The 21,284-nt window shown below is 43.8% G+C and overlaps 2 protein-coding genes across 2 annotated transcripts in view; both read left to right on the forward strand.

Moving 5' to 3' along the window:
• The window catches only part of fam20ca (FAM20C golgi associated secretory pathway kinase a), a 39,108-nt gene extending 37,218 nt beyond the window's left edge, over positions 1–1,890 (forward strand). Inside the window, exon 10 of the mRNA XM_030735957.1 lies at positions 94–1,890. Within this exon, the coding sequence (XP_030591817.1) occupies positions 94–352 (259 nt within the window). The 3' untranslated portion in view covers positions 353–1,890. The remainder of the gene's footprint in view (positions 1–93) is intronic.
• A 6,814-nt stretch (positions 1,891–8,704) lies between these two features.
• The window catches only part of rai1 (retinoic acid induced 1), a 51,451-nt gene continuing 38,871 nt past the window's right edge, over positions 8,705–21,284 (forward strand). Inside the window, exon 1 of the mRNA XM_030736373.1 lies at positions 8,705–8,784. The gene's annotated coding sequence lies outside the window, so the exon portion shown is untranslated. The remainder of the gene's footprint in view (positions 8,785–21,284) is intronic.

Consider the following 21,284-nt stretch of genomic DNA (forward strand, 5'->3'; position numbering starts at 1 on the left):
TTTGTGTGTTTTATGATCATTGTGTTAAGAACAAAAATTTTTCTTCTTTTAAGCAAAAGAGAGTAAACCCTTTTTCTTTTCTGCTGTTTCGAGGGTGAGGAAGTCAACTTACCTGCGTCTCCAGCTGCTGGCCAAAGAAGAGTACCAACTGAGCTCCATGATGGAGGAGTCCCTGCTGCATGACCGCCTGTCCCCTGTTCTCATTCAGCCTCATCTTCAGGCCATGGACCGCAGGCTCCGGCTGGTGCTGCAGGTTGTGGCTGGCTGCATAGAGAAAGAAGGATATGTTAATGTTGTGGAGGAAGATCTAGTTGGGGACACGACCACCCACAGGGGCCCAGGCCACAGGTAGTGAGGGCGAGGCACTGACACCAATGGACCGTGGCTGTTCAACCAATGAGATCACACACACACAAAAAAAACCCTACTTCTGATATCAAGCTGAATTCAGTGAATTCCAAGACTTGCCATCATTGCCTATATGGAAACTGCTTTTAAGTGTGTTTATATAGAAGAAACTGTCTACAAATACCACGAAAGACTGTGCACACACAGCACTTTGTGTTTGGTAGATGCAGATGTATTTTGGTTTTATCACATGTTGTATGAGGCATTAAGGAACCACTGCTGTGTTCTGCCTTTGTCCAATTTGGTCTGAGTATGGAGGGTATCGGTTTGTTTTGTGTGTTTTATTATATTAGAACATAACCAAATGAGAGCCTACACTGACTGGGGACTACATTTTCAGACAATAAGCTTTATGACTAATGACAGTGTATGAAAATGTTTTATTTGCAAAACATGTCAGAATTCAGTGTTTTACATTGAACGGTACCAAGAATAAGTCTTTCTTGACACAAACGACTTACAACCAGGAGAATATTAAGGTTTCCACAAAATATGCTCTCTTTAGAATCTATATTTTTAAGGTTTTTGTCTTGGCACAGGCTTACAACAGGCTGACTGAGAATCTTGTTACTTACAGCTGAGCAGCATAAATCTGAGTGCAAGTATTTCACACTGTAGTTCAAACAGTACCTTCACATTGCCTTATTTCAGCTTTGTGTAGTTTTTTTTTCCTCCCATGACAGTTAAGCTTGCACTACATATAGCACAATACAACAATAAAATAATATTTACCAAAAAAAAAAACATTTTAACTTCAAAAGTTAAGACTGGACACCACACTGATGTCATGGTCAGTTGCATCAAATGAGCCATTCGTAGAAGCAGTCGAACGTAACATCACAATTTCTGTACTGCAAACATGTCAGAGTTTGAGCATCATTTGATTTTATGTGATTTCGTGTCCAAATAAGCCTTTATCTGCGCATCACAGAAACTTTTTTCCATTCCGGTTTTGTTTCGTGTTGCATTCAGTTGGAAAATTATTCACCAAGATACTTTTTGCATTTGGGTACCATTTGAATTGGCATTCTTTTGTGTATTTTTGTTAAGATTATAGAAACAACCAATCAAGTTGCTGATGTGGGGCCAGTAGAATTTTCTATTTCCTTCTAAGAGTCCTCTGTATTGGCTAACCCAGTACCTGTGCAATGACAGAAATACAGTACTTGAATGTTTTTGGGTTGGCAGTACGGACAGGATTCACGGAACTACTAAATCCTGAGTGGCTGATGTCGAGTCTGAGAAATGCTTGGCGGGGAAAGCTGGGTTAAAATGCCTCACCCAGTCACAGGGATAACTATGGGCACTGTTCCATTGAAATCCTTTTTGTATTTTCATTGTAAATACCTATAAATACTTTGGAGATCTATCAAGCTGCACTGCACAGTGGTTTGCTTCTGTTTTTTGCTCTTGCATTGTTACTGTGAAGACCTGTTTACTAAATGATTTAAGTGTGCAATAAAAGCAAAAATTGAGGACAAATCCCTGTGTGTCAAGAATAGCGATGGTGAAGAGTGGACCCAAGTGCTGGAGGTAGAAGCAGATTTAATAACTGACAAAAATTACCCTTTATTGGTCAAATGCAACAACACCAGGAATTCCATAGAAGTAAAACTAAACTAGGCACAAGGAAACATGCAGAATCTAAACAGTAACAAGGAAAAAGCAACCAAACGCAGGTACCCTAAACAGAAACCCTGACAGAGGGAAAGACCAGTCTATACACAACAGACTGATTACACGAGACACAGATGAGGATGCTTAAACACAAGTGAAAGCAGTGAGGGTGGGGAAAACGATCACCAAGTACAATTAAGAAGACAAATGAAAAAATAAAACAGGAAGTAACCAAAAGACTGAAAGATGAAAACCAATGCAATACCAGGATTGTGACAGTGCGCACATATGTTTGCATGTTTCTGCAGATGTGTGATTCTTTGATTTATTTTATATATGAGTGGATCGGAATGTGTTTGCCCATGAAGATGAACATCTTCATACAAATATGTCTGGAATTAGTGAAGCGTTTCCGTCAAAACTTCTCCAACGTCTGAATATTAAATGAGAAAACTGCACCTTTATCGTGGCCATTTAACCACCAAGCCTTCAAGTGACCAAGTGCTGTCATTTAAAACTCTAGCAATATAGTTGAATGTTGTTGTAATATTTAAATTTTAAAAAATCCAACCTTAAATTCATTAATCTTCAAGTTTTCATACTTATTTTTACAGAAACTGACCTATTTGTTGTGGCATAGACAATGGAAAGCTGTGTGGAGTCATTTTGTTTTTTTAACAATAAAGGCTTTAATTTTATTGGTATTTACCACTTCTAAAGACTAGATTTTAATGTTTGCAGTGAACCATGGTTAAGAGACCTAGAAAAGCAACATTTATAGCTGCAGAAGGCTTGAGGCTAACGCTAACCCTTTTTACATAAAAATAATTGAAAAATGTAATTAGTTCCATTAGTATATCTGTCAAATCAAGAAAACAGTGTGATGAGTCATTAAAAAGTATTAGTGGCTCATAAAATGGGATCATAAATGACTTCACTTGGTCATTTCAGTCACTAAAATAGCTCGGTAGCTTTAAGGTTAAGGAGAGTTAAAGCCATGTGCACATCTACAAACAGTCCAATTTGCATTTGTTATGGCAATATTTCAATATTCATTTTCTTTCTTTCTTTTTTCTTTTTTGTTATACTTTATGGATTTAAGGCCCAATTGGCAACATATTTTTAAAAAAAACATGGAGCAGAAGCAATTTTCCCACTGTGTCATCATTTATTGTTTTATTAGTTTACTCTGGGAACTGAAGAAACCAATTTGCACAGTTTTAAAAGTAAAAAGGTTTCCTACTCATGCCTGATATAGAATTCCAGCTGTTCATCTGTTGTTTGGGGCATGTTTGTTGTATTTTTTAATTGCATAATGCACCAAATGTTTTATTGGATCATATGACTGAACTCAGATCCAGACCCAGCCTCTCTTACTTACGGGGCCATGCTGCTGGAATACGTGCAAAATTAAGGTTGGTGCTGAAATAATGTATTGTCTGTTCAAAACCTTCATATGTTGTTCACCAACAGTGGGGATTTCACATGCTATGTGCACTAAGTAACCACATACCCAGACATATGCCATCTTTTGAACTGTGCATTGATCATAAGGACAGTTTTCCAGTGAGACTGGGCCCAGAGAAGACACACACATTTACTGATCCCTTCTATATAAGTTACACCAGTTAACCAGATTAGCTGTAATAGTAATAGGAGGAGGAGGAGTTCTTTTATAGCATTAGACACTGTTTCAGTCTTTTGTTGGCCCTGCACCAGAATTGTTTTAATGTGTTATTGGTGCAAAATTCAAAGTATGTTTCCTATCAAAAAAATTTTTTGTTTGTTTGTTTGTTTTGTATGTAAGATTCAGAACTTGCACAGCATCCTAACTTTTTAGGATATAGGCTCCCTATCTATACTGCAGTAAAAAATAAATAAATAAATAAAATTTTAATTTAGAAATTTAAATCAGATAAATTCATCACATAATTTTATGTCCTACGTGAACTTCTGAACGTCTTTTATTCCATAAAGCCTAGTTCTCACCCTGTTATTTAAACGTTTAAAGAACGTTTATCAAGCTTAGCATTTGCTCTCGGGGCATTTATGAAACCGTGTCACCAGAGAAACACGTAGCGGCGTCCTTGTACTGCAGGAGAGCCTCTGCGCTGTAAACATCACCACCCCGAACGCTGTTGTAGGTACGAAATTAATGGTGTCCTTAATGGCGACAGAGGCGCTGTCCGAGGTGCTGAAACAATTCCGTCCTGCCGGTGCAATCACGGCAGTGCAGTGAACAGTACCACGGACAGCGCCTGATGTTTATCTGGGCCAGCGGATGTGCGGCCCCATTAATGAAAGAGGCGAAGAAGATTGGAGCCTTCTAGTGGTTGTAAGGTTTATTTCTCGACTTTTCTTTCACCTGAGCTGGAACACAGTGACTTTACTTATGCCGCATTCCAGCTTGTTTCCAGGCGTTATTTTATGTTGCAGTCAGGGACAGATGATCGTTTTCATGCCTATTTTTTGCTGCCGCGTTGGACATAGAGGTTACTTTTGAACACCGCATTTTTTTTTATTTATTTATTTTTATTTTTTATTTTTGGTTTGTTCACAGTAAATAAAAGTACACCAAAAACTCCCCAGGAGAGGGCGCCAATGAGCAGTTTATCAAATTCGACACAGGAAAATAACCGGTCACGGACATATTTCACTAGGTGGCACTCGAGCCTCGTTGTCACGTTTGAGTTGTTTACATCTGTGTCGTAGAGGTGACGCCATTTACTGTCCTGAATTGAGCTTACAGACATACATACACATATGGGCTGTGCTTGATGAGCTTGGTTTGATTAGGTTTCATGACCTTCGCTGTCCCTCAGAGACACAGAGGGCACCAATGCTGGATGGGTCGCTTTGAAGCTGTAATGACACATACGGTCACCATGACGCCATTCATTTGTTGGTGAAAACGTTAAAGGAACAGCTCACCCCAAAATTAAATATAACTGTTTGTTTGATTTTTTTCCCCTCTGGCCTGTAGCCCTATTTAGCCGTCTGGATTAGATTGGTGGTAGCAGCCCAGTTTCTCTGCCTTTTCTTGAACAAAATCACGTGACGCTACAAGTGTCAAAAATACATTTAGGAAAAACACATCAGCACAGAAATCACTGCACGGAGTGAGCTGCTCACCTAGATATAAATAATTAAATCATAAAACAGACATCCAAAGAAGACATGATGTAATTTGCAAAAATGGAAACGCTATTTTAGCCATGTTGTTGCAATTAATAGCACCGCCACTAGGTCGGGATGCAAGACATGTCTAACTGTAAATAGCTGTTTATAAAATATCTCGAGTCTGTGCTTAAAAAGGTCAGATTCTGTGATTTGCTCATTTATTCGGGAATCTATTTATTTAATGCAACATGGCACACGCACATACACTTTACCATTTTACTATTACAATTTTCAATTCCACTTGACCAAAGGGAAATAACCAAAACACAAATATTTAATGTTCCCTCACTACACTCAGCCCTGATGTTGTTTTCCCAACACAGCAGACCACCCCGTCCAGAATGACGGCCTCTCCTGCCTAGTAACAGTATCCAACACCACTGTCCTCCCGTCTCTATGGCAACAGAGAGCCACCCCTTTCCTGTCCTCTTTCCCATTGATCCAAGTTGATCCAAGGTATGTGTGTGTGGTTGAGTCCTGGACGACCGTGACCCTTGCATCACCCATGCTTTCCCCATCAGTGACCTTGAAGCAAGCCCGAATTGGCATTTCTTGAAAACGAAACTTTTGAACTGCTGAGAGGAGGCATAAAACGATGATGAATATCATATAAAAACGCTGATATCCTCCCGTGAAATTAATTGCTCAATACTGTGGACGGCCTTATTATTACAAGCAGTGAGAACTGCTTTCTTCTAGATAAATTTGATTGGAAAACACACCGGGTAAACAAGCACACTGCACTGCACGCATACTCCCTTCAAACTGTTCACACAACCATGCTTACAAGTGTGCGTCAGAGCGTATGGCGAGCTGAGATGAGATGCGCTTTCAAGCGCAACTTCAGAGGCACTTGTTTCTAACCCCTGTCCATCTCGACTGATGTCAGCGCTGTAGGCAAAATCAGGCTTCACTCAGATCCGCATTGATCAAAACAAATGCGTCCCGGAGAGGATAGCGGCAGCGAAATGATTCAGGCCTGTGTGGAGTTTGGCTCCGTGCGTCTAGTTGTGTCGCCTTAAGGTGGAGGAAATGTGTCACTTGCATGTCAGATTAACATCTTTAAGTCACATTTCTCCTTAAAACGAAGGGATGAGTCTGATTATTTTTACGGGCTAGGGGAAACCATGCATTATTGCTCTCTGAACAGCGGCCCTGTCCACGTTGTTTTTCACTCGGCTGAACAACAGCCTGGCAGTATAGCTTACGCGCGTGCCAGCAGGAAGGTCTGTATCTGAGCTCATGAATGATTAAAAGACGGCTATTTCGCGGCTGCAGCTAAAATTAGGAATAGCCTTGCGTTGGCTATAATTAGAAAGCAGATGGAAAGCGTTCATTTATAAAAGTACATGAACGGTTTAGACATTTCCAGGTGACCATGCTGTGTGTGGGGAATGTGTGTGTGTGTTGTTGGGGGGGGGTGCACGCGAGCAGCGGCGACAGAAACAAAAGTCCCCCCTGTCTGCCGTCAAGGTCAGACGGAGGCGCATCCTTTTGCGTCAAGAGCCGGTGGGGAGAAATTAAACTCCAAATCAATCGCCCTTGAACCGACGCGCGCGGATGCGTTCGCGTGCCACTGCAAAAGCTTGCGTCTCATTTGTTTGCGGACGTGTGAAAAGCAGCCGAGGTTGGCTCTTCTCCGCTCATCTACTCATCTGTCCATCCTGGCGTGTGCGTGCCAGGGGCGATCACGGGCCATTGCCGTAATTGCACAGCGAGCTATATACGGCGAGGAGGAAGAGAAGGGTGGGAGGAGGAGAAAGAGGGGGCATTCTGAACTCGATGAAACACCCTTGGCTGCACAGGAGAAATTCAGAATGACCGAAATAGGCGACGCTCAAGCGGCTGCGCTGCGACGCGCCGCTCCTTTTTGCATGAAACGGGAAAGAAGAGCAGAAGACGCTAATTATTGACGCGCGCCTGGGCACGCTGCTCGCAGCCCCTCATCTGTCACTCAAGAGGTGGAGGAGAGGAAAGAGAGGAGGAGGTGGCTGAATGGGAGGAGAGTCACAGTCCCACCCCCTCCTCCTCTTCCTTTTCCTCCTCCCCTCCCTTCCTCCTTATTTTCATTCATGGCACAATCAGTGACACATGCCTACACATATCTCCCCCATGCAGTGCCTGGCTCGGTCCGTCTCCATCAAAAGACCGCTCTCTCTCTCATTCTCTCTCTATCACACACACACACACACACACACACACACACACACACACACACACACACACACACACACACACACACCTACCTTATCATAGGGGAAAACACACCTTTTTAAATTTTTTTATTTGTTATCTAATTTTCTCATAAACACCGAAACACACTGTAGCTCCCCTTCGTCTCTTCCTATCACTGCCTTTCACACTGGGATTGTGGTCATCTCTTCATACGTGAGTAAACACAAAGTATGTGTTTGTCTCTCTCTCTTTCTCTCTCTCTGTCACTCACTCGCACACACACATTCCTGATAATAACAAACAACAAAAACATCCAAGCCAAACAAGATAAACAAAAAGGACACAACAAAACAGCACACTGAAAATTGCATGTTAAATTCTCTCCTTCCCTCCTGCATACACACACGTGCACACGCACACACACGCACGGTTGTCTTTCCAGACACACATGCAGCTTCCTCGCCACCCACTCAGAAAGAAAAAAATGAGGAAGGGCGGGAGTGAGGGAGGAAGGGAGGGAGGGAGGAGAGGAGAGGGGAGGAGGAGGGTGAGCAAACCTGAGAGAGAAGGCTTTGAAGCTGCCGCTCACCCTTTCTCTCTCCTGCCGAGTACCTCAGAGTGCAAGAGAGAGAGCGAGAGAGAGAGAAGCAGGTGGTCCCACAGTTCACTCCTCTCCGTCCTCCCATCAGTACATCAGCAATCTCTCTCTCCCTCTCTCTCTCTCTCTCTCTCTCTCTCTCTCTCTCTAGTCCTGACACACACACACACACACACACACACACACAGGGCGATGGCAATCATTCCACACAAGCGCATACCCCCCACCCCCATCTGCTCTCCTTTGCGCACACATTTCCGAGTGGTGACTGCCGGACAGGCTCCTAGACTCCCCAACAGAGGCTGCAGAACCACGCACCCCAACACCCCTTTCACCTCCCTGCAACACCCACCATCGCACCCCCTCCAAGCTAATTCCATTATACATTCCCGACTGGAAGGAAGACGGCCGTCTTCTAATTGCTTTCTTATCCCCCTGAGTCCCCCTCACTCTATCCTCCACCACCATCATTCCCCCCACCCCAACCCCCCAAGCCTCCCCTCTTCTCAGCCCGCCCCTCGCCCTACGTGCACTCAACATGGCAGCAGACAAGCAGAGGAGGGAGGCGAGCTAGAGAGCAGGAGAGAGAGAGGGAGAGGAGAGAGAGAGAGAGAGGCAGGCAGGCTGCTGCTATCAGGGAATACTGGTGCCATTTTCAGCATCGCAGGGTAAAAGGATTGAGCCTCGCCGCTGTACGCTTGGCTCGGCTCAGCTCAGCTCACCTCACCTCAGCTCAGACCAGCTGAACAAGAGGGGGACTGGAAGGGCCAACAAAAGGAAGAAAGAACGGCTGACCCCTAACACAGGTACCATGCTTTTCCCTGACATTTGCATCTCTTCTAAAGCAGGATACAAGTTGGAGAGCAGCACAGTGCAGATGGAAGTGAGAGCAAGGTGTACTGACCAAGGGGATGTGTGTGTGTGTCTTGTCGATGTGTGCATCTGTATGTGTGTGTGTGTGTGTGCGCGCGTGTGTGCGTGTCTGTGCATGCCGAATAGAGGACAGCGGGGTCTCTCATGGGACTGCGTTCTATTTTCATTTGCTGGGTGTTTTTTCAGAGAGGAAGAACATTTGCCTCCCACACAAACACACACTCCCAACACCTGCTTCAACCCTGTTTTCCACCAGCATCTGTCCAAACAACAGGCACAAAAAAATTAAAGCTGTATCTGCCTGCAAAACACATGGATAACAAGCAGCAGAGGCATGAGCTGCAACCTTTCTTTCTGTTTGTCTGGGGTTTGTTTGTTTTTTTCCTCCCAAGCTCCGTTCAGCATCCTGCGCCTTAGGATGTGTTACGTAGTCTTCCAACAGGACGCTATGTCAGAGCAGCGATGTGTCATAGCACGCTGTTTACTCTGCCTATTGCATAAGGACAAATCTGAAATACACACACTTGTGCACACACAAAAATATTAATCTTATGAAACCAGTGATGAGGACAAATTGTGTTTAGTTTGGTATACAGATCATTGTTGTATATCTATTAAAGTATTTTGTATTTTGTTTGTGTGTCTACGTGGAGCTTTGGTACACCATGTTAAAGCTCATATGCTATTTTTAGTATGGCATTGCCATACGTTTTCTACCCCTGGATGCATGCTGGATGGCATATATACATACCTCTCCTATATGTGTGTGAGTGTTTCACATCTAATATGCTGCATAGGCTCACTTCAGAGGGGGCTTTACTACAGTGTGTCATTAAAAGATGCACTGAGACTGCAGTGTCACTGCTGACTGAAAGTGATGCTACCGACTGCCTCGCTCGCCCCGAGGAGAGGGAGAGACAGGATGAGACAGGATGGACAGAGAGTGAGTGAGGGAGGGAGGAGGGCTGAGAGAGAAGGTGTGACAGAGAGAGAGGGAGAGTAAATAAAGCAAGGGGGAGGCGGAGAAAGATACGGCAATATGTGTTGATGTGTGTTTGGGTGTGTGTGCACATACACAGGTCTGTTTGCATGTATGTGTGGGACAGGAAGAGATGGAGGAAGAGAGTGCGCACAGCGGGGGAGGAGGGGTAACGACGAGATAACGCAGAGAGGGTGTAGAGAGGTGTCAGGGAGAGAAAACAGAGGTGAGATAGAAAACAGCAGTGGCGTGTGTGTGTGTGTGTGTGTGTGTGTATGTGCGTGTGTGTGTGTGTGTTGGGAAAGATATTGACAATAAGAGAATGATAGAGCAGGAGTGGGGAAGTGATAAGAGAAGGAGTAAACTATATGAATGGAAGATGCAAGGCCAATCTCCTATAGCCATGCAGCGTAAACCCTGTGTGTGCAGAAATGGATTTTTTTCCATGTAAGTAAAGTACAATAACAATGAATGCACCAAATATCTACAGTTATAAATCTGTTTTCCAGCGGGTGTTGATGCTGGAGTTAGGGTACATCTATAGGATTCTGTTTATGCCTGTGTGTGTAAAAGAAATGGATAAGTCAAGAACCGTCCCACGGCTTTGCCACAACATGGCAAGGCAGTCTTCCTCAAACACATAATCGCCGATAAAGAGAAGATGTGCTCTTGCACACAATATGCAGAAACACACAAAAACACACAAATCGTCTGTTCTCCTTTTCCTCTGACTCTTTCTCCTTCACACGCAGACTATACAGTGGCTTTCCTGCATGATGCAACACAATGAAAGGAAGCTGATTATCATGGAGATTGGAAGGCATGTGGAGTGCAGGTTTCTGTGTGTGCGTGTGTTTGTGTGTGAGGGTGTGTGCGTAGGTGTGTGTATGACGGTCAGTAAAGGGCATGCTGAAATTGGCAACTCATTGTTGTGGTGAAATGAAAGGTGAAAGCTTCCCTCTGTTCTGTGTCCCTCTTGCTTTCTCCTCCTCAGCCTTCCATCCCCCTGCCTGTCTCTCAGACTCAGACCAACACAAATATATGAGGTCAAAGAGAGGAGAGGAGAGCAGACAGGACAAAAGGATTGAATGGGTAACAGCAGCACAGATTAAAGGCACATACCGAGGACAATAAGACACCATCCTTGTTAAAGACTTAAAACACCCAGTGGTTGTCTTTCTCTTCTCAAAGTTTCTTCTCCTTAACTTTTAATCTTTCTGTCTCGGCACTGATCCATCGTTTTGTTTACATCGGATGTCTCAATTACTCCATAACACCATTTTTAACTAGACTGTTTCAGTGTGCACGTGTGTCTCTGTGAGTTTCCAAGCAACACACTATAAGCCCCAAGTGCCCGTCTAATTGCCCCGGAGGCTCATGGTTATTTACTGTGAGGGGTTATTAGGCAGACACAGAGAAAGAGAGAGCCAGGGAGAGAGAGAGAGTGTTTGTCCCTCATTAAAGAGAAGAGGCACAAACACAAGCAGGGCTGTAGGAAGCAGCCAGACCACAGCACCATCATCAGCTAACGAATGTGGACACTCCACCTATGACTCATAGCATGTCATTTGTATTCATACTGAGTGACAACTTCTCTTATTTTTTCCCGTGTAAAATAGCAGTAAATCTTCCCTTAATCTCCCCATTGCTGTCATGATTTCTGTCAATTATCTTCAATGATTTCTCAAACATTATGTCCTCTGTCAAGGTCTGCCATAATTGCGTGATTCAACAGCACCTTGGCGACTTGGTGTGAACACAGTAGACTCAGATCTTGGGGATGAATTTACCAGCTAAAGGATGCAAAAAGTAAACTGCAGATCCCTATGAGCTCCCTACACACTCTTTTTCTCACATGCATGTTCCCCTATCTTGTTACTGTGTTTCAGTGGTGTATATTTCCACACAATTGTCCAATTATTCAAATTTCCCAAACTAATTATCACACTGCAAGACCTGTAGGTTTCAAAGTCCCTAAATCCAGGCTTGCTTAAAATTTATTTACACATTAAATAATAATGCCACAACTCACATTCATGAAAAATAAAACACTACCTGCTGGCAAGTTGTTCTCTTTTTTTAATCTGAAACTTTATAGCATAAGCTCGCGCTTGTCCTTTCATATACCAAATTTGATCCCTGTGGCTTCTCTAATACATGAAGCGCACACACAGAAACACACATATGCTCATAAAAGTATAAACACATAGTCTCCAACATGATGCCGCTCTGCAATCCTAATACAAGTTCAAGCTCAGCCATACACTTTCTCTCATCTTCTTTGCTTCTGCGCTTACGCACAAGCCTAAAAATTCTGCATGCACGGACATCATAAGACCTCACACAAACACGCATGTGCACACATACACACAGTGTATTTCCAGGAGCTCAGCTTGAGTGCAGTGCGATGGGGTGGGTACATGCTGTTCCAGTGAACAGTATACGACGGCTGCTAACCTAGATCTGATTACACACAGAAGCTCACTGTATTCACAGCTCTGTGTGTGCGCACTATCATGTGTGTGTGTGTGTGTGTGTGTGAGTGAGTGTGTGTGTGTCTGTCTGTCTTGCACTTGGGCCTAATGCAGTTTGCAGGTAATATGTTTTTATTGGACCAGCTAGGACAGCGTTGGTGTAGTGTGTTTGTCAAGTGATGGCTGATGTATTTCCCTCCACAAGAGTGTAGAGCATCAGAGATAGAGATGGAGAGAGAGGAAGTGGGGGGGGGGGGGGGGGGGGGAGCAAGAGGTTACTGCAGGAAGAGAAGACAGGGGTTGTGATGAGAGAGGGAGAGAGAGAGATAGCAAGGAGGAGGGGGGAAAGGAAAGGCTCATCTGTATGCTGGTTACTGTGAGCTGCTTGTTTGATCTGGAGGGAGTACTTAGTGCTGGATGGTGGGATGCTGCAGAGTAGGGAAGGCAAAAATAAGGTTCCTGCAAGTGTGTGTGTGTGTGTGTGTGTGTGTGTGTGTATGAGAGAGCAATTGAGAGAGAGAGAGAGAAAGAGAGAGAGAGAGAGAGAGAGAGAGAGAGAGAGAGAGAGAGAGCGTGTAATTACGTGTGAGGTGTTGGGTGCAGCACTTTGCTCATTAAAAGGATCTGGCTGCTGTCCAGCTCCGTGCAGTTTATCAACTGTCCTTCATGTCTCTCATCCCCTCTCTCTCCTTTCCTCTCCTTCCTTCCCTATCCATTTCTCTCCTGCTCTTCTCTTCTCCCCTTAGCTGTTTATTCCTCTCCCTTCTCTGCACTTCATCCTCCTCTTCCAGGATTACTGCAACAAAACACTGCTTTGCAATCGTGCTGCTGATAGACTGAAAAGGGGGCAGCAGTGGCAGTTGGGGGGGGTGGGGGGGCTTTCATCACTGAGGGATGTTTGTGCCTCATTAGAGATGAATAAAAGTGTTGGTAGGGGATCAGAAATGAAGACACACGTATAGTTTGAGAATCATATATACCTGTAAGCAAATACTTTTCATAAAAGGGTGAAACTGACAACTTGTTAGCAGAATACGACCATGAGGTGATCATTAATATTCAAATTCCAGAAAGAATCACACATCTGATGCGGTGAGAAATAAAACACACTTATGCGTTTGTTAACACCACAGACTAGCAACGCTTTCTATATGTGCCCCATTAATGGCAAAGAAATGCATAATCAGGGCTTTCTCTCAGCATCAGCAAAAGCAGGGGTGATTCTGTTCTCGAATACAATGACTTCAGTCACACCTTCCTTTTTGCAAGCAAACGGAGAATGATATATATGCTTGTTATTATGAAAGTTTTTTGGGGAGTGTGCAATTGTGGGACTAAGTTTTCTTTGCCTGCACAGCTGTTCAGCCCTATGACCAGCAAGCGAGGCCTTCATTTTGGCTGGAGTGCATTTTAAGAGACTTGACTGAGTTTATGTGTATGTGTGAAAGAGAGAAGAAACAAATCAGGCAAAAAAAAAAAAAAAGAGGTGAAAATAATGCTGGAAAGAGTGAAAGCGAAGGGTGAGAGAGAGGCAGATGGAGAAGACAAGAGGGAAATAAATGAAGAGCGACACTAAAGCAGGGATCAGGGAGATGTAGGAGCAGAGAAAGATAGATTAGGGAACAGTAAAATCAAATGATAACCATAATGCAATATGGAACACTTGAACAAAATGGAGAAACAGCTACAAGTCAGGCAGGGAGATCGCTCCCGTACGTTATGTGAGAAGGAGGAAGAAAAGCATGTGCGAGATGGGACCGGGCGATTGTCAAGAACTGTAGTGGAACCAGAAACTGTCACCAGTTTCTCTCCTGTGTTCTGATCAAGAAGGGAGCGAAGCACTTTGAAAAGTTTTCTACCCACCTACCCCCTCTCCCTGCGTCTTCAAACAGCTGCTGGAGTTACATAACACTGAGGTGAGAAAGAACGAGAAGCATGAGAGAAATAAAGGGGAAGAAATGTTACAAAAATGGCTTACAACACAGAACTCACGCACGCTTACCTAAAAGCCTGAATTTGGATTAATTTTTCAGACGAATGCAGTTTTTTCTTTCTTTTAACAGTGATGTTGCTGATGGTATCCTCGCTAAATTTATGACAACAGCGATTAATAAAGACAAGGAAACAGAGAGAGAGCAATAAAGACATCTGAGCTGTGTTTCATTATGACAAAAAGTATAGGGGAGGGGAGGATATGTGTTTGTGAGCATACTGGGACTTGAGTATATGAGCAGAGAGTGTATATAGGTTAAACTGAGTGTATCACTAATGTCTGTTTTTGTTGGGTTAGAACATAGGAGATGCTCTTTGCTCAGAACTTAAGATGTGACACACCATCTCTCTGGCTGTCAGAACTTCATTTCCCATCATTCAGTATAACAGATGGTGTGAACATGCATACACACAACCTAACACATTGCTTAAGGGATTCCTGGATAGTTATGAGACAGGTAACATGAGTGAAATTCTATCTCTGTTACCTTACAAAATACAAATAAAACTTGCACATTTGAAGTGGCTCAAAGTGAAAATAAACCAAAAGGCTCTTTTTCGAGGGTTTTTTCTTTTAATTCCTGGCTCTATATAATGTCAAAGGAGGATGTTTTTTTTTATATGGTCATCTCACCTGCATGTGCACAGGAGCCCAACCCACCTGCTGCTCAAGCCTTCTGTTTGTGAGAGGCAGCCAGTCAGAAGAAAGCTAGCTTAAGTGTAGGGTGGCCCTTAAAAGAGATGGGCTAAAAATGGCTCAAGGCTCTGCACCCATTCGCCCAGTAAAAAAAAAGTGAATAAGGATTATTTTGAGTTGTGAATCCTGCAGAGCTACTATTGTAGGGTACTTACAGTCATACTGATTCACGCTTATATTTTACTGCTAAAGCTCTTCAGTTCACCACATGCCATCAAACAAATAGCCATGTGTGGCTGAGGAATGCAAGCTGAAGTGCCTGCATTCATCTACTCAACAGGGTTAAGTTCAGTGGGTTACATCACTGAGGTGGACAAGCATGCTTCCCACACATATATTATGTATACTTATCTTTCTGTGATCTTTGGCCTGTCTTCTTGCTGACCAGTTGCAGCACAGCAAATTGCAAAAGAAGGTAAAAATATATATATATAATGCTGCCCTCTCAAGTGCTTGCTGAGTACATTAGAGATACCCCATACTCAGTGCTGTTGCCAGGTTGCATGCGTGTGTTTGCTTGCATGCACGTGTGCGTGCCTGCCTGTGCCTGTATGTTTTGCTTGACTGCCTCTGTACTATGAACACAAAGTGAGTTCTCTGCCCGTGAATTAGCCTCCATAGCAACCGGTGCCACACAGCCAGCCAGCCAGCCAGGCGGTGAAGTGAATGAACGACACTCTGCTTGTGCGATCTGAAAATGGGTACAGGCCTAGTGCCAAATCTGGGTAAAGTGTGCACGCCGGTATGCCGATGTGCACAGACAACGGGCTGTTGCTCTGGTGATGGGAAGGGCTTGTCGGGTAACCATGAGCAGTGATATGGGGATGACGGACAATGTCAGCAGCAACTTTCACTGCAATAATGGAGTCACTCTGTTTGTTTGTTTGTTTTTCTACTGTTCCTTTTCTTCCATTACTGTTTTTTTTTGTTTGCTTGTTTGTTTGTTGCTCACTATCTGTTTTTCATCCCCTGTTCTCTCTGTTTGCTCTCGTTCTCTTATCGCTCTCTCCCTGTTTGCTTTCTCCTCTCTTCTCTCTCTTCTGTCTCTATGAGAAAGAGGTTGCGGCATTGCGGAGGTGGGTGCTGAGCGGGGGCACAGGATTTTTTTTTTTTTTTTTATCATAATGTTATTGTCAGAGCTGGCCCATCACCTTGGATATACACATACACACACACACACATGCACCCACAAACACAGACACATGGATGCACGCACACCTTAGACGTCACACACACGTCAGATGGAGCTGAGTCCAGCCTGTACACAGCTCACATGGCAAACTGTGCTAAATCACCCAAAGTGTCCCAGACAAAAATTTAAGCATCAACACAGCAATCATGGTAGAGACGTCACACGCAGGCTTCATGCTTGCTTGTGATCTAGATGGCAGCCGCATCTTAAGGTGTGCTGTTCAGCCACCGGGACAGGAGAGCGAGCTGGGGGCATAGTTGGGACCTGACTAATTGCTGATGTTCTCATGCAGAGAAAACATGAGGGACATGCTAATGACCTCTCACTCAGATGTCTGTCGACTGGCCCTAACTGTAGCCATGGTAGCCAGTTTGAGCACACACACACACACACACACACACACACACACACACACACACACACACACACACACACAAAACACAAAATTACCTGCGGCTCAGATGAGGGATAAGTCTAAGCCAAATTTCTGAAATTAAATTATAATCTGATATCATCAATTATCTCACTTGTTAGGATGTATTTCTGTTACGTTGAGCAAAACATAATGAATGCTGAGAATGGAGCTGCTTAGGCTGTACGACACTTTGATATTGCCTTATTACACCTACTATTCTGGAGATAAAAAACCTGCTTATTGAGCACAGAAACGGAAGGAGAGAGAGAGAGAGAGAGAGACTAAGGGGGGAGAGTGGGGGAGTGAGGGCTGCAGAACAGTAGAAGCACCTGGTAGAGGATAAGAATAGTAATCAATCACACACATGCACACGCAGAGGCAAACATGTACAGAGCACAGTTGGGCTGCAAAAAAGCCATCTGTATTACCACAATATAGCACTCGGCGCGTACGTACTGCGTGCGCGCATGTGTGTTCTGGGCCTGCATACGTGTGCATGCAAGCAAAATTGAGATCAACTTCCTATTCACTTAAGCGTGCCTGTCTTTACGATGGAGAAACACACTCGCACAAGCCTGGATTAACATGCATGCTCACTAATTTATGCTGACCCCCCCCCCCCCCCCCACACACACACACACACACACACACACACACATTCACACAGAGACCTGTGTGGAAGCACTGACTTTCACCTGCAGCCATAGGCTACATAGCAATGCATACTAAATAGACTAGGATAGAAGAGGGGCAAAGTGCAAAGAGGGAGATGGATGAGACAAGTGTGTGTGTGTGTGGGGGGGGGGGGTTAAAGTTAAGGATGGATGGGTGAATGAGGGAAGGCTAGTGGCAGGGGTTTGTAGAGCCAGAGAGATCTGTAATGAGATCTTGGTGAGTCAGACAGGATGCTAAAGATGCTAAACTCTTATTCTGGCTGGATAACCGACAAGCAAAAGCGGGAATGCATTAGAATGCATTAGCCCAGCTGGCTAATAACAAAATCTGTGTCAATACTGTAGATGTTGCTTCATCCTAATAGGATGAAGCAACATCTACAGTAATGCTCTCAAATGCATCGATCTTCTTTAAATAAATAAATAAATAAACATTAAAAAAAAAAAGCACCCAGGCATCCGGGTGGTAGAATCAGCTAAGGCTGGCAACAATTCACAGCTACCTAAGCAGTTTTCCCCTCAGCATTAAATTAGAATAGCTTAGCGTTGACCCACTGTTGCTTTTAGCGTGTTAGGTTGTATCAGAGAGTGAGTCATAAGCTTTGCTGGGAGAAGTCACAGCACAAATTTAAACATCAGAGCAGTCAACAAACCCTGGGCTATCTCCGTGGCCATATTTATTCATGTGGTGTGACACCCATGAACACACACACACACACACACACACACACACACACACACACACACACACACACACACACACATAATGAAGGCACATGCTGAGCTTGGGTACAAACTAGAGCAAAAATAAGCAAATGCATCAGATTTATGTAGGACAAATATGGCAGTATTATACGTTTTTGTCAGTGTCAACAAATCCTGCAAAAAAGAAAAAAAAAAGACCACCACCAAGAATAACTTGGTCCAAAAGGCACCCAGAGCCAGAGAGCTATGGTGGTATCCAAAAACTATTAAAAGCACATAAATGAGCCAGAGTGTTGCACTGGGGGATGCTTTCCTTCATTATGACAAATTCTGGGCTAGTTTATTTTGAGTGAGTCCTTCATATGCTGTCCTGTTGCAATAAATATTAATGCATGTTAATCCACAGCGGAAAATAACCCCCTGATAAATGCAATCTTCACTTCCTACTGGGAGATATTTTCAAAAAGCTACAGTGCCCGACAGTTTCAGGAAATTATCGTTGCCTTTCTTGAAGAATAAAACATAATTGTGAGCAGCTTTAAAAATTCACATTAGCTGAAAAAATTGCTGCCCTTTCTTATCCTTTAGGACAAGTCGCTAATTCAGAAGTAGCACTAAGTTATTCTCTTTTTCCATGTTTTTTCCATGTTCCCTTCATCCTTTGAAACTGCTCTCCATCCCTCTTCGTACCTCCACCTCTTCCCTGTAACAGCTCCATCTTTCAATAAAGCATTCTGCTTTGCAGCTTCCTCCCTCCTCTTCCTTTCCTCCTTTGAATTATCCCCATCTCCTTCTCCTTATCTTCTCTCAGAGCCTCCATCTTTCACTGTTTCTCTCTGCCTCTTCCGCTAGCCATCGTTCTCTCCCCAGCTCCCCTTTCTTTAACCTTTTATGCTCTCCACTTATTCCTCACCACCTCTTTTCAGTCACTTTCTCTCGCTGTGTGTGTCAGCTCTCTGTTTCAGTCTTTCCATCATTTTCCCCCCTGCTCCATCAACATCCTATACACCACACCTCCTCCCCTCTCACTCCTGCCTTTTTCTCTTCCCTCTTCCGCCTTTTTCCATCTTCAGCACACATCTGCTAGTCTAACACCAATCTTTTCCCTTTTCAACATGCTATCCTCACACCCATTACACTTCATTATAGGGTCTGTTCTTTTTTTTTGTCACTCTTCCCTTCTCCGCCCCTCTATTTCACTTTCGGGTATGACGTGTGATTGCATATTCCTGCCTCATTCAAGCTGACACATGCTCACATATAGGAACACACACACACACACACACACACACACACACACACACACACACACACACACACACACACCTTTTTCCCTGTTAATATATTCAGTGTATATGATGTCATCGTCAAGGTTAACAGCTGAGGTGCAATCCAGGGGTTATTGGCAATGTAGGAGCTTCATTGTGTTATGGGTGCTCTTACTGATTAGTGAGTTTCACAGCTCAATAATCAGCGACATCTAAGTATTTTAAGGTAGAAATTATGTAATCTAATGACCTTTCATATACATCATCAAGGAATATATTGAAGGATAACTGAAGATCCTCTAATGAAATGGTAATTATTGTCATAAATGTTTGGAACTGAAGGCAATCAGAGAATTTCATGCTGTTTTAGCCTCAGCCCCCATCCTCCAGCCCCTCATTTATGTTCATTAATATGAAGGACTGCCATTGTTCCATGGATAATTCATTGACATGCATGGCAGCAGCATCCCTCTGTTTGTTTGTGTGTGCACGTTCACCGCGGCAGGCGAACAGATGCAAAAGGCATGACAAGAAAATAACCTTCCCTCCTTCGTCTCTTGCGTTGACGAGACGCCTCTATTGCGCCCTCACCACCTCCCCACCACTCTTCCCACCCCACGCCCCTCTATTTTTATCATCTTTACACAGTTTCTCCGTCTCTCGCGCTCGCTCTTTTGCTGTCTGACTCTCACTCTTTCAGCCTCTCTGTCCTTGGGTGTCTGCAGCCAGCTGTGTTTTCAGGCCATTAGTGTCCCCCCTCCCCTCCATCCATTTTCCCCATCACTGATTCTTCCAGCAGGCCTTACCCCCTCCCCACCCCCATCTCACTCTCCTTCCTCCTCTCAGCTCATCCTCCTCCTCCTCTTTTTTCCACACTCCTCTGTCACCGTGACCACTGGGGCTCCATTGTCAAAGCAACTGCTGATAACAGTCTCATCTTTGGCCCAGCATTCTGTTATGCCATTGCACCAAAATCAGATGTCACATCTCTACACATCCACATTCAAAGAAAGATGTAAACATATGTTGGTAGGGGAGGGCTCAACAAATGCCTGCACCAGTAAACGCACACCTTATTTTTATACATACATGGCATAAAAGCATCGTGCTGTTGCAACACTCACACACCCGCATACACCGACAAATCTACCCAGTCAGCATCTTCCCCTGTATATAAACATCTAGTTGTGCTGCTAGCCTCTTGCGGCTGTTTCCCGTTATGAAAAGTTATTGCGCTGCATAGTGCCATTTACTTTTCTACACCCACCCTAACTCACTCATCATAATAAAACCGTGATTAATCTACTTTCCTAGTGGCTTGCTGATGCTTAGAAAGCCCGGCCTTTGAACGTGCAGTGGAGCTGAGAGAGAGAGCAGGTTGTCTTTGAGAAAGTGGGCCACGGATATCGCATCCCCAGTGGATCTGTGCGGTCAGCAGAAGAGAGCTGGACCAGGTCACTTGTAATGCGGATGATGATTACCGTTTCATCCCCTTTTTTCAAGTGACTTGAAATTAGTACAAAATCACAGTTTGGACTTTGTTTGGACACAGTGTCCAAACTTTTGACTGATACTGTATATGAACAAAAAATAAATCATCTGAAACCAGATTGGATTGTCCTTTCTTGACCTCTCATGATCATTTTAACATCAATATAGATTACGTGACACCTTTTGGGTTCTAAAATGCTTTCTTAGGGGCTTTTAGTGTTTGAATTTGTACTACCATGTTTCTGCTTTGCCAATTTCACTTTCATTTCCTTTTTACTTTTCTTTTAAACTGAGTTTGTGTCTGTTTATTGCATGCACAGTATTAATGATGCATCTGCATTAGTGTGTCTGCAGTGGAAGTGTTGGGGGGGTTGTTAATGTCAATGTGAGTGAGACGGCTTTAGCAGCAAAATGACAGCCGTCTCTGGTACCACACACACTAACACACGCACACAAAATCCATTTTAGGTTCCCTTTAACCACTAGAGGACAATAAAAAATGGGTCGTCCTAAAAGAGGGGGACATGCACACACGCGCACTCAGTT

Source organism: Archocentrus centrarchus, chromosome 8, assembly GCF_007364275.1.
Source record: "Archocentrus centrarchus isolate MPI-CPG fArcCen1 chromosome 8, fArcCen1, whole genome shotgun sequence".
NCBI classification, from domain to species: domain Eukaryota; kingdom Metazoa; phylum Chordata; class Actinopteri; order Cichliformes; family Cichlidae; genus Archocentrus; species Archocentrus centrarchus.